Source organism: Oryctolagus cuniculus, chromosome 12 (genome assembly GCF_051225735.1).
Source record: "Oryctolagus cuniculus isolate XC-2025 breed Fujian yellow rabbit chromosome 12, ASM5122573v1, whole genome shotgun sequence".
In the NCBI taxonomy this organism is placed as follows: Eukaryota; Metazoa; Chordata; class Mammalia; order Lagomorpha; family Leporidae; genus Oryctolagus; species Oryctolagus cuniculus.
The window spans coordinates 25,546,450-25,558,864 of NC_142878.1; the positions used below are offsets into that span (position 1 = coordinate 25,546,450).

Here is a 12,415-nt window from a genome sequence, read left to right on the forward strand (position 1 = left end):
TATATTTAAAATATCCTCCAATAGTTATTCACTCAGGCTTTGTAACTTACTTCTTTGACTGCACTACAGCAGAATGTACTGTGTAGAATTCTGATTTTTTTACACATTCAGGAAACAAATATCATTCATAATAATCAGTTAAGTTCTTTCTTTTGTGTAGATCAAATCATAAATGATGTCTGGAGTAAGTTAAATGTAAAAAACTATTAAAGGGGCCAGCACTGTGGTGTAGCAGGTTAAGCCACCACTTGCAGCACTGGCATTCCATATAGGTGCCAGTTCAATTCTTGGCTGCTCCACTTCTGATCCAGCTCCTTGTTAACTGTGCCTGGGAAAGCAGCAGAAAATGGCCCAGGTTCTTGGGCCCCTGCTCCCATGTGGGAGACCCGGGAAGAAGCTCCTGATTCTTGGCTCCTGGCTGTGGTCTAGCCCAGCTTTGTCCCTTGCAGCCATTTGGGGAGTGAACCAGCGGGTGGAAGACCTCTCTCTGTCTCTCTCTCTTTGTAACTCTGCCACTGAAATAAAATAATTAAGTATTAAAAAAAAAAACTTAAAAATTCACAATGAGAAATGGAAATGTTAGAAAAACAGAGCTGATAGTCACCAAAGATCCTCTAATCTACATATTCTTTAATACCTAGTCAATTCATAAACTATCATAATGTTTACAAGTACATAGCTCTTAATTAAAAAAATTAAACTTACCTCATTTGTACTTCCCTGTGGCAAAGGCAGTTTAAAAAAGGAGAAAAGAAAAGTATATATCCTGTTTCATTAATAGCATTTTGATACTGAGTTGTGTTTACAGTATTAACTTGCAAAACTTTAAGGACAAATATGCTTGTAGAGTTTTTAATTTAAGTTACATATTTTATCAATTTAATACAGAACCCAATTTATCAGTTAACTAAAAATCAATTTAATAAAGAATTCAGGTTCAGCATATTTTAAAAGGGTTTTGAGATTGACCTCAGATAGCCCCTCTTCAGCTTGAAGCCTCTTCAGCCTTTTGTGGTTGAGGGACTATTAGACACAGTGAATGGCTCAGAGGATCCAGTTTTTTTTTTTCATTCATTTCCCATCATGCTATCTTTGTTTTGTTTTAACTAGATTCTTCAGAGGCACAGCTTAAGTCCATTAGTTACAGTTCTATTATAAAGAGTGTATATGTAAGTTTGCTGCCAATGCTGAGAGAATTGTAGCTGTTACTTGCTACCCTCAGATCATAAACATGAAGTCTTAAGTCCAAAATTTTTTTAAGACTCTCAAATTTAGTTTCACTGAATCCCCTTAAAATCCAATGAAGTAACTGAAGATACTTGAGGATAACATAGTGAGTTTATCATCGTTCTAGGTGTGTTTATAATTGTCTCCCATGTTGATAATTGGCTGTTTGGACAATGGACCATAATGGCCCTGACTCCCTAGGATATGGCTCAGAGGACCAGAGGACAACTTATCCACGAGCAGCTAATCCAGAGGCCGACCACTGGCTGGTGCTATGGCCTGGTGCAAAAGACTAGCTCAGAGACTGTCTGACATAATTCAGCACTGCTTTCAGAATTTTATACTAAGAAAGTTACATGATAGCTTATGACAGTAGTTCATATATGTCCATGACAAAAGCAGTGCTAGTCAAATGATAGGTTGTACATATGAAGTCATGTTATTCAAATCGCACCAGCGAAATAAAAACTTTTTTTCATACTTCTTTTAACAGTGTTAACATTTGGAGAATAAAAAAAGTTAAGAACACTAAAATCCATGTTTCTCTTAAAAATTAAAATATTGACTGGAAAATAATTATGTAGGACTTCATATATTTTATAGTTTTATAGTGAGGTCTTGATGTTTTGTAAAGTTCTTAAAGAAGAGGGGCCCAAGTCATGTTCATCTATATATTTACAACATCTAAGACAATACCTATTACGTGGACACCTATTCCAATGTGTGCTGCACATAGTTGGAGAGAAGCAAAAGTATTCCTACCTGGTCCCACAAGGCTGCAGCCACTTGGTCTATTACAGCACCCAGCTCTCGGTATTCTCCAGAGTACCGGATATATGCCCAGGTGCAAAGGGTGATTAGGGTCAGTCCCATTATCATATTGCATAGGCTAGCTATGATGTCCAAACCAATGAATCCAGTCACACCAGCAATCACATATGTGATAAAGATGACAACAAATAGTGTGGCTGGGGTGCGAGCTGCATGGAAGATATTTTTGCTATCATTGTGCTTGATATACTGGATGTAGAGTTCATCTATTTCACTTTCCAACTGCTGCAGGTAACGCCGGCTAAATTCTTCCCCACCCATTTTCTTCACTCCTCGAAACAGCTTCACAGATTCTTCCTTAAGCTGCAGGTGTTTGGTCTGCAGGTCATTAGGGGCCAGAAATGGTTTGTCACCACCGCAAATCTGTATCACATAGAAAAGTACTTGTTTATGTAATGCATGGTGAAATTAGCATCTGTGTCAAAATTTCACGTAGTATAGTTAATAAGTCATTTGTTGTATAGCATTTCAAGCAATGACAGACTGCATATTTGATGGTGGCGCCATAAGATTAATAGAGCTGAAGAGCTGTCACCCAATGACAGTGACATCATAACCATTATGACACTTAAGTTTAGCATATAACTTACATTTGTGATGATGTGTCAAGAATCTGCTACACACCCAGTTGTATAAAAGCAATTATGTACAATACATAATACTTAAATGACTGCATTCTGATCTATGTATATACTTTTATCATTTTTGTATGTACTCATACCTATTAACAGCAACAACAAAAAAAACCTTTTACTGTGTAACAGTATGCTGTGCAGCCTCATACATCTTGTGTTTACCCAATCTGTTGATCACATCATGAGGACACACTGAGTCAGTTGGCTGATACCACCTAGGTTTGTGTAATAACATTCTCTGTGATGGACGTCCACACGAGATTGCTGAACAATGCATTCCTCTTAATGTATGTTGTCGGTAAGCAACATATGACTGTAATCAGGAGTCTGAGAAAAACTCAAAGCCACCCCACTGCATGTGTGTACCACATGATGTAGAAGAAAAACCATGAATTCAACAACAAAGAAATACTTGTTTTATATAAAAAGTCATATAAAATATTATTGAATTCTTACCTCTTCCATTTTTTTGTTGTATGTGTCCTTGGCAGTTGCCACAGCAGCTAAGTTGTTGGCTTCTGCGGTGGCCTTTGGACAAAGTACAAATTACGAAGTAAAACAGAGTTAATATTATTCATCTTCCACAGACAGTTCATGTTTCAGAGCATCATGTGCAAGAAATGTGTAAGAAACCAAAGTCATCAAATAATTTGAAATCTAAATATTTTCACTGTTTTAAAACCAATAAAATTAAAATTCCAAATGCATATAACCTGTTTTTGCCCAGTAAATCACAGCTCTAAAATGAATTTTCATTTGGAATATTTTTGCTCTCAAATATTTTTGACCCTCAGATATTTTAGTGGAAGGAAAAAGAAAAATCTATATATCCAAATGCATGGGAAATAATATATAATACATTTTATATACGCTAACATATAAAAGCTATGTCTTAAGTTGAAAAACTGCTACTGATAGAATGTCACTAATAACAAGCCCTTAAGAACTTAAGTTTTTTACGTATGTAAGGAAGACAAGTTTCTCTTGTTTCCTAACGCTGATTTGTGGAGACCACTTGTTTAAAACTTGGATCTGGGGGCCAGCATTGTGGCACAGCAAGTTAAGCTACCACTTGAAACACCAGAATCTCATATCGGAGCTCCTGTTCAAGTTCCAGCTGCTCCACTTCCAATCCAGCTCCCTGCCAATGTGCCTTGGAAAGCAGTGGATGGTGGCGCAAGTGCTTGAGGCCCTGTTACTCCCATGTGAGCCCCAGATGGAGTTCTAGGTTCCTGGCTTCAGCCTGGCCCAGCCACGTTGGTGGGGGTAAACCAGCAGTTGGAAGATCTGTCTTTCCCTCTCTCTGTTACTCTGCTAAATAGGTAGATAAATCTTTTAAGATAAATAAATAAAGCCGGCGCCGTGGCTCAGTAGGCTAATCCTCCACCTTGCGGCGCCGGCACACTGGGTTCTAGTCCCAGTTGGGGCACTGGATTCTGTCCCGGTTGCCCCTCTTCCAGGCCAGCTCTCTGCTATGGCCAGGGAGTGCAGTGGAGGATGGCCCAGGTGCTTGGGCCCTGCACCCCATGGGAGACCAGGAAAAGCACCTGGATCCTGGCTCCTGCCATCGGATCAGCGCGGTGCGCCGGCTGCAGCGGCGGCCATTGGAGGGTGAACCAACGGCAAAGGAAGACCTTTCTCTCTCTGTCTCTCTCTCTCACTGTCCACTCTGCCTGTCAAAAAATTAAAAAAAAAAGAAAAAAAAAGAAAAAAAAAAGATAAATAAATAAAACTTGGACTTGCTTTTCAACATGTTTGTTACTATGTGAATCTAAATCACAGTACATGTCCATTTTGTAAACAAATTTTGTCCAAAAAGAATCAAAACCCTTTGATCTAAACTGTACCTCAGCAGAAGTAAGGCTATTAAATGTGTGCGAAACATGTTTAGATGAATAATATGTAACGGGCAAAGTTATTAGGCAAATAATCTTCCAATAAATCATTCTTTCCATTGTGTTATTTTTCTTTTTGGTAATTTCTGATGACCATATTGGCACATATGTAAATATAAGCAGGAAAGCTTAGCTTTAGTGACAAGTGTATTTTAAAACATTATGCTTCCTGGGGCCGGCGCTGTGGCCAGTGGGTTAACGCCCATGTGGGCGTCAGTTCTAGTCCCGGCTGCTCCACTTCCTATCCAGCTCTCTGCTATGGCCTGGGAAAGCAGTAGAAGATGGCCCAAGTCCTTGGGCTCCTGCGCCCATGTGGGAGACCTGGAAGAAGCACCTGGCTCCTGGCTTCAGATCATTGCAGCCAATTGGGGAGTGAACCATCGGATAGAAAACCTCTCTCTCGCTCTCCCTCTCTCTCTGCCTTTCCTCTCTCTGTGTAACTCTTTCAAATAAATAAATAAATCTTTTTAAAAAACATCATGCCTCCTGGTTAATAAATACCTGTAACATGGATTTGGGATGTGGTAATTCTTCACCTTGATAGATCTTTATGTAAGCCTGAAAAAAGGAAAATTCTCATGTTCAAGCAATTCCATTCAGTATTTCTCATTCTAAATTGTATTCTAAGGTCTTGAGATTTCCAAAAATATTCTCAGAAACTTACAGATATCACCTCTTTCTGATACTTATTTCCTTTCCTTAGTTCATGACATTCCCTTTTCCCGTACCACACCTGCAAACCCTGTCCTTCGACAAGGCTCAGTTCAATGCCATCGCCTGTAACTCTCACATCCTTTGGGGATAACTTTCCTTGTTCAGGTCTTACAGGGATTTGTACCCTGGTGTCGTCATAAACTTTCAGGAGCAGATTGATGTTTGGGTCCTGAATCTCCTGGCAAATTATAAGCTCCTCCAGTTTATTTAAGTAACAATGTAAATTTTGGATAAATACCATCATTTATTGTTGAGTGATGAAAGTAGGTTGCAGAAACCATGTATGATTTTAAATAATGAAAAATTTCAAAAATTCAGGGGCAGCCACTGTGGCACAGAGTGTGAAGCCACTTCGATGCCATATCACAGGCCTGGGATATGGTCCCACCTAGACTTCTAATCCAGCTTCCTGTTAATGTACACCCTGTGGGCCAGCAGGTAATGGGCCAAATACTTGGATTCCCCCTGCCACCCACAAAGGAAACTTGGATGAAGTACCTGGCTCCTGGTTTGAACCTGGTCCAGCCCTGGCTATTGTGGGCATTAGTGGAATAAACCAACAGATGGAAAAGACATGTATTTAATTCACCCACTCTCTCTGTGTCTCTCCCTCCCTCCCTTTCAAATAAATCAAACTTTAAAAAAAACCTTATTTTAGTCTATGGAGCATCAACTCATAAATAATGCTGGTAGCTGAAGTTCTCCACTGTATTTCTGGATTGGCAAAAAGTACTCACTGCTATCTGAGAAATAAATATTTGGTGTAGAGTATAATATGTGGAAGGATTTTATTCGGTAGGGAGGAAGGGAAGACTGAGTACAGGCATGGACCCTAGGAATACTCCCTGCCATGACTTGGCCAACTCTTAGATGGATTCATGTTTTCTATTTCCCTCAACGTAAGAGGACAGGAAAATGAGCTCCAAGGAGTTACCTCAAAAAATAATTTCAGAAAGCAAGTTTCTCTTGAGTGTTTCACCCTTTTTTATAGATTTCTCATACCTTTGGGCTCTACTTTTTGTGGGAACTACATTCCAATGCATGTCAAATCTAAGTACTCACAAATTCGCTACAAAGAGTGATACCTTGAAGTACTCCACCAGACCTCGACAGGTGATTTTATTCCCATTGATCTCTTTGATATCTAGGCTCTCGGGACTAAGTAGCCAAGGAATCAGTATTTTCAGGTTTTTGATGAATTCATCATCTATTTCTACAAGGAAAAGCAAATCCATCATTATTTTAAAAATCCTATCTGGTCCTCCATGCCATAAAGTAAAATGTTCAATTTTCCTACATTTCTTCCCTAGTAATAATGCCATCTCTTGCTTTCCCATCCTTTAAACAACTCCTAGAACCTGCTCCTCTGCAGTGGATGATTCTCCTTGCCCAAACTTCCACTAGTATTCAAAGTTTTTGGCAACACTGGATATACTAAGAGAAGGTAATAATTGCAGTACTGGAAGGGACTACGAAAAGTGGTACTTGTAGTAACTACTGTTGGTAGTGAGCTAGAAAGTTATTTCTGTAAGAGTGTGAGACAGTACATGAAGAATCAGCATAAAGAACAATTTTCCACATAATTGTCTATTCTGAGACATTTTTCTCCAGAGACAGCCTTCAGATGCCAGCCCTCTGGAAAAGAGTGTGCAGGCTGACAAGCCGGCCCAGAGAGAAATGCACCAGATTACAAGAGGTGGGCTGTGGGGGGACCAGCAGCTGACAGACTTTCAGAACTGCCCAAGGAAACACTCAGGTGAAGCAGAACATTCTGCACACTCGAGGGATTTAGCAGCAAACCCGGGGCAGAAAAGCTCATTAAAATGGAACTTCCACGGGCAACTGAGGCCGCCCCTCGTTTCTCTTTCTCAGGCCGGCCACTGTGGTGAGCTCAACTCCAGGAAGCTGTAAAGCTAGAGTGTAGGTCAATGTGTGTGCATACATGAGGGTAACATTTGATGGAGAACAGAGGTTAGCAGGTGGGATTCTGTATTTGTGTGATTTGTCTTCATCTCTCTCCTTGAGCTCTCTCCTTGCAAAATGTATCCGTTACTTTCAGAACTGTCGCTGTGTACTACAGTAACGGGACAAGCCAGAGCGCTTTTTTGTCCCAATAAAGGACTGTTGATGAAGGCCTGCCCCTCCTCTGCCTGTTTACAGCTCTCAACTCCAGAGAATAAAGAGATGCTTTGTGGAAGCCTCTCTTTCTGTAAATTATTCAAAACACACTGAAGCCATTAGGTATATGCATGATAGCAAGCAGTCTGTATGTTCACTAGTGGGTTGGAACAGTGAAATGATAGGGTACTGGTGACCATGTGTTAATACGTGTTCACTGCTATCTGTTCTGAAAAGGCCAGGTCATTTAAAGTATGAAAGTAATCTAGGGCCGGTGCTGTGGCACAGTGGGTTAAAGCCCCGGCTTGCAGTGCTGGCATCCCATATGGGAGTAGGTTCAAGTCCCAGCTGTTCCACTTCCAATCCAGCTCCCTGCTGACGTGCCTGGGAAAGCCTTAGAGGATGGCTCAGGTTCTTGGGCCCCTGCACCCACATGGGAGACCCCAAAAAAGCCTCTAGCTCCTGGCTTCTGATTGGCTAAGCAACGGCTGTTGCGGCCATATGGGTAGTGAACCAGTGGATAGAAGACCTTTCTCTCTCTGTTTCTGCCTCTCTGTCTTCCAACTAAATAAAAATAAATCTTTTTTTTTTTTTTAAAACAATCTGATGGTTGAGAAATTTGGGAAATTCTATTTAAATGTGTTACTGACTGCTAACGTTACATAAAAGGTATCTGAGAGTAAATACCATGGGTACAGGGAAAAATCATACTTGTTATTCACATCTGCCATTTTTGTAAAACAGGATACGTGCATGTTCTTTTTCAAAAGTAATTTTAAATACCTTTCACAGTTGTGCTAAAAAAAACCCGGGCGCGTCACTGTCTCGCCCCTGGCACAATGGCTGAGCTGCTTTGGAATCATGATCATCATGATCTCCTCTAAAGAGGATTACATACTGTAAGACTGACTACTTGAAAAATACTCCAGTGCTTCTTGTTTTTTTTTTTTTTTTTTTAAAGAAACTGGTAGTCGTTCAGAAAAGATTTCTTTTTTTAGTGAACTTCTAAATTTATAACTTTTAAATTTAAGTTTATAATTGAATTATTTCATAGCTGTTTTTTGAAAGCATGAGTTCGGTACCATCACATACTGTTTCTGTCACTCTGTATAATTTAATACAGCGTTCCAATAATACAGACGTGTTTTCCCGCTCATTGTAAATAGGGAAAACGAAGCATAAAGACACTGACGAGGAGGCAGGCGGGGTGGCGGGGCAGAGGTCCTGCAGGCAATGTTGGCATTCAGAGCCCACAGAGTCCTGTCTGTCATTCACAGAGGAAGAGGACCAGCCCAGAAGCCCCAATTCTCCTCAGTTTCTAATCATCAGCCTCACTTCAGTGGATAACTAAACTGGCAACCACAGGTCAAGGATAAAATGACATTTTATAATCAGATTATAATAATCATGAAAACGTAGTCCTTAAAAAACTATAATCATTAAAAGACAAACCTTTGAGTTTTCCATCAAAGTTTGGATTGGTAGCTACTTTTAAGCCAGGATGAGGTAGCAGAAAACAGGAAATGTTGGTGAAACAGGAATGGATGTGTTTTCGAACATTCTGTAGTTCTTCATGCTGGTTCCCTGAGACCTGCAGTAGATCAAGGTGAAGTTTAAACTGCTTGCAGCAAAAATTTAACAAAAGGACTACCACGGCGCATTTGCTATGTGTGACTGACCCTACAGTGATAAAAGTTACATGATGGGGCAGCTACTAAAGACAGATAAAGTCTGGGGTGAACTTGCTCACAGAGCTCTAAGTACAGCAAGCATACTAATTCAAATTATTATGTTTTTATTCTAATGAATTCCTACAAATTCAAATATTAATTCAAAGTACTCAAAGGAGACACAAGTAAAGCATGAGACAGTGTTACCTGTTTGTCAGAGGTACTCGAGACAGCCTCCTGTGACCTGGTGCATTTAATTTCTAGAAAGGCATCTGAATAGTTTCCTTCTAAGGTAAATTGCCCTCCACTCCCTGATTATCACATGTGTTTGACAGTCTGTAGTGTAGAAAAGTATAAACCTAAACAAATAAGCTCTGAGGTCCTGATTTTCAAGGAACTTTTTTCTTAGTGTTTCCCCTGATTTCTCAGTAGGTGTTGGTGGTGGTGTCTGCTCAATGTAAACAATTCACACAATACTGAATTGTCATGACAGAAAGTAGAAGGTGTGGGGAGCAACCGGACTAGACTGAGTTACTGGAATTAAGACTTATTCTATGCATCTGCTCTCCCACAATATGGCGCTGGGAGAGAAGTAAACAGCTTCCGCACAGCTGCCTCCAGTTCAACTAATAAACTGTAGGACTTGCTATTGATTGGAGGAGAGCAGCGTACTCGGCGTGTGGGCAGCCGAGTTGGGATTGGCGGAGGAGGACTATAAAGGAGGAGAGAGACGGCATGCACCGGGAACATCTAAGGGAACCCGTGCAGCCCCCGAGAAGAGCCGGCCGGCGGTGTGCCGCTCCCCTGCGGAAGTGGGGAATGCGGCCAGGGGGAACTGCCCTTCCACGGAGGTGGAAGGGATAGTAGCCAACCCGGGAAGAACCAGCAGCAAACCCGGGGAGGGCTGAGCAGACGAAAGAACAGCGCAGGGTTCAGTGTCGTTCCTCCGCGAAGAGGGGGAGCGACATAATGGTGCCGTGACTCGGATATGAAGCCTAGGCAGGGTTTAGTGTCGTTCCTCCACGAAGAGGGGGAGCGACATAATGGTGCCGTGACTCGGATAGGAAACCCAGGACGGATAGGAAACCTAGGACGGATAGGAAACTTAGGAGGGAAGAAACGGGAAGAACTGGGAAAATACCGGAGAGAGAGACTAGCAAACAGCCTAGGGAAAAGCCGGACGAAAAGGGTGCCGGAAGAAGCTATTGAAAGCCTAGGCATAGACTCAGATACGGACTACGGGGGGAAGCTGGGAGAAATCTCTAAGGTCAAAAGCGAAAGTGAAAGCTAGAACAAACAGACTCGGATGCGGACTGTGGGGAGAGGCCAGGAGAAATGAGGGAGGAATATTGTTGGAGGAAAGCTTGGGGAAACATACCGGGTAGAGAAAAATGTTAGGGAAATTGAAGCCGCGGGGGGCAGGCCGAGGCGGATACGAAAGCCACTTTGGGATTCTCAAGTTAGCCCGGGAATAGGGGGCGAAAAGTTGAAACCAGAAGCTGAAACGTAAGCCAGGTTGGGATCCGTCTGATTAGCCCGGGGAGCAAAGGACGGGAAGCCAAACCGTGGGGCGGAGACGTATGCTGGGTTGAATTCGCCAGGCTAGCCCGGGGAACTTAGATTGAATGCTAGTGGCGGACACGTAAGCTACGCTGTGTTGCTCGCGGAAGCCGCCGCGTGCAGAGAGAGCACGGGGCATGAATAGATAGGGAACGGGGCTGGCGCGAGGCCGTGGTGCAGACGCGAAGGGCGTGGAGACCGCGGAGCGCACGAAGCCAAGCCGCGCAAAGCCGGGAAGCTGCGCGGAGCCGTGAAGCTGCCGGCAGGGCGAGGCGCCGGGAAGCCGCAGGGATAAGAGAAATAGAAGTTTAGAAGCAAAGTGAGAGAAATAGGAATGCTGGAAGATAGAAGTAAAATGGGAGAAATAGGAATGCCCGGAGATAGAGAAATAGAGAAATAGAAAGGCCTCCCTACAACACTGCAATGTGAGAGCTTGGATTCGGTCTGCCTGATTAAGTGAGGCGATGAGCACGATGAGCACCTGCGGCGGCTAGCAGCTTATGCGCCGCAGGTCACCGAAGACAGGCACGAATTAACATCAGTAAGGCCTCCCCACAAAAAGGCAATGAGAAGGCTTGGATTCGGTTTGCCTGATAGGGCTTGTAAGCCCCTGCAGGCTCGACCAGAGCATGCGCTGCAGGGCACCGAACACAGGCACGCATCAGCGCCTAAAAACCTCCTCACAACATGGCGAAGAGAGGACCCGGATTCGGTTTCCTGATTGATAGGACTTGTAAGAGCCTGTGGCAACTCTAGCAAGTAGAGCAGAGTGTGTGCCGCGGGACACCGAAGACAGGCGCGTATCAACGCCAAAAAATAAAAAGAAAGGGGGATCTGTGGGGAGCAACCGGACTAGACTGAGTTACTGGAATTAAGACTTATTCTATGCATCTGCTCTCCCACAATATGGCGCTGGGAGAGAAGTAAACAGCTTCCGCACAGCTGCCTCCAGTTCAACTAATAAACTGTAGGACTTGCTATTGATTGGAGGAGAGCAGCATACTCGGCGTGTGGGCAGCCGAGTTGGGATTGGCGGAGGAGGACTATAAAGGAGGAGAGAGACGGCATGCACCGGGAACATCTATGGGGAACATCTAAGGGAACCCGTGCAGCCCCCGAGAAGAGCCGGCCGGCGGTGTGCCGCTCCCCTGCGGAAGTGGGGAATGCGGCCAGGGGGAACTGCCCTTCCACGGAGGTGGAAGGGATAGTAGCCAACCCGGGAAGAACCAGCAGCAAACCCGGGGAGGGCTGAGCAGACGAAAGAACAGCGCAGGGTTCAGTGTCGTTCCTCCGCGAAGAAGGGGAGCGACAGAAGGCTTTCCAGTTCCACTGTCAACTTGAAGCAATATGTTCTAAGTTTGACTTCAGTGATTTCAAAATGATATGTCTGTTAAATTGACATTTATTTATTTTAAAGATTTGTTTATTTTAAAGGCAGAGTTACAGAGAGACAGAGGCAGAGAGAGACAGAGAGAGGTCTTCTATCCACTGGTTCAATCTACATGGCCAAAATGGCTGGAGCTGTGCCAATCTGAAGCCAGGAGCTAGGCGCCAGGAGCTTCCTCCAGGTCTCCCATGAGGGTGCAGAGGCCCAAGGACTTGGGCCATCTTCTACCGCTTTCCCAGGCCATAGCAGAGAGCTGGATCGGAAGTGGAGCAGCCAGGATTTGAACTGGTGCCCATATGGGATGCTGGCACTATAGGTGGCAGCTTTACCCACTATGCTACTGTGCTGGCGGCCCCTAATGGACTTTTAAACTTTTAC

At 43.3% G+C, this 12,415-nt stretch overlaps 1 protein-coding gene across 6 annotated transcripts in view; it reads right to left on the reverse strand.

Annotated features, from left to right (window-relative positions):
• ATL1 (atlastin GTPase 1) overlaps window positions 1-12,415 on the reverse strand; it is a 79,204-nt gene that overhangs the window by 3,155 nt on the left and 63,634 nt on the right. For 3 of the 6 annotated variants that reach the window (XM_017348282.4, XM_089309724.1, XM_089309727.1), the window contains 6 exons: window positions 8,873-9,011; window positions 6,388-6,515; window positions 5,090-5,146; window positions 3,150-3,221; window positions 1,990-2,421; window positions 706-720 (listed from right to left, as the gene is read on the reverse strand). In XM_017348282.4, coding sequence (XP_017203771.1) covers window positions 706-720; window positions 1,990-2,421; window positions 3,150-3,221; window positions 5,090-5,146; window positions 6,388-6,515; window positions 8,873-9,011 — 843 coding nt within the window. The remainder of the gene's footprint in view (window positions 1-705; window positions 721-1,989; window positions 2,422-3,149; window positions 3,222-5,089; window positions 5,147-6,387; window positions 6,516-8,872; window positions 9,012-12,415) is intronic. The other 3 variants (XM_070053675.2, XM_089309725.1, XM_089309726.1) reach the window with 1 other exon arrangement.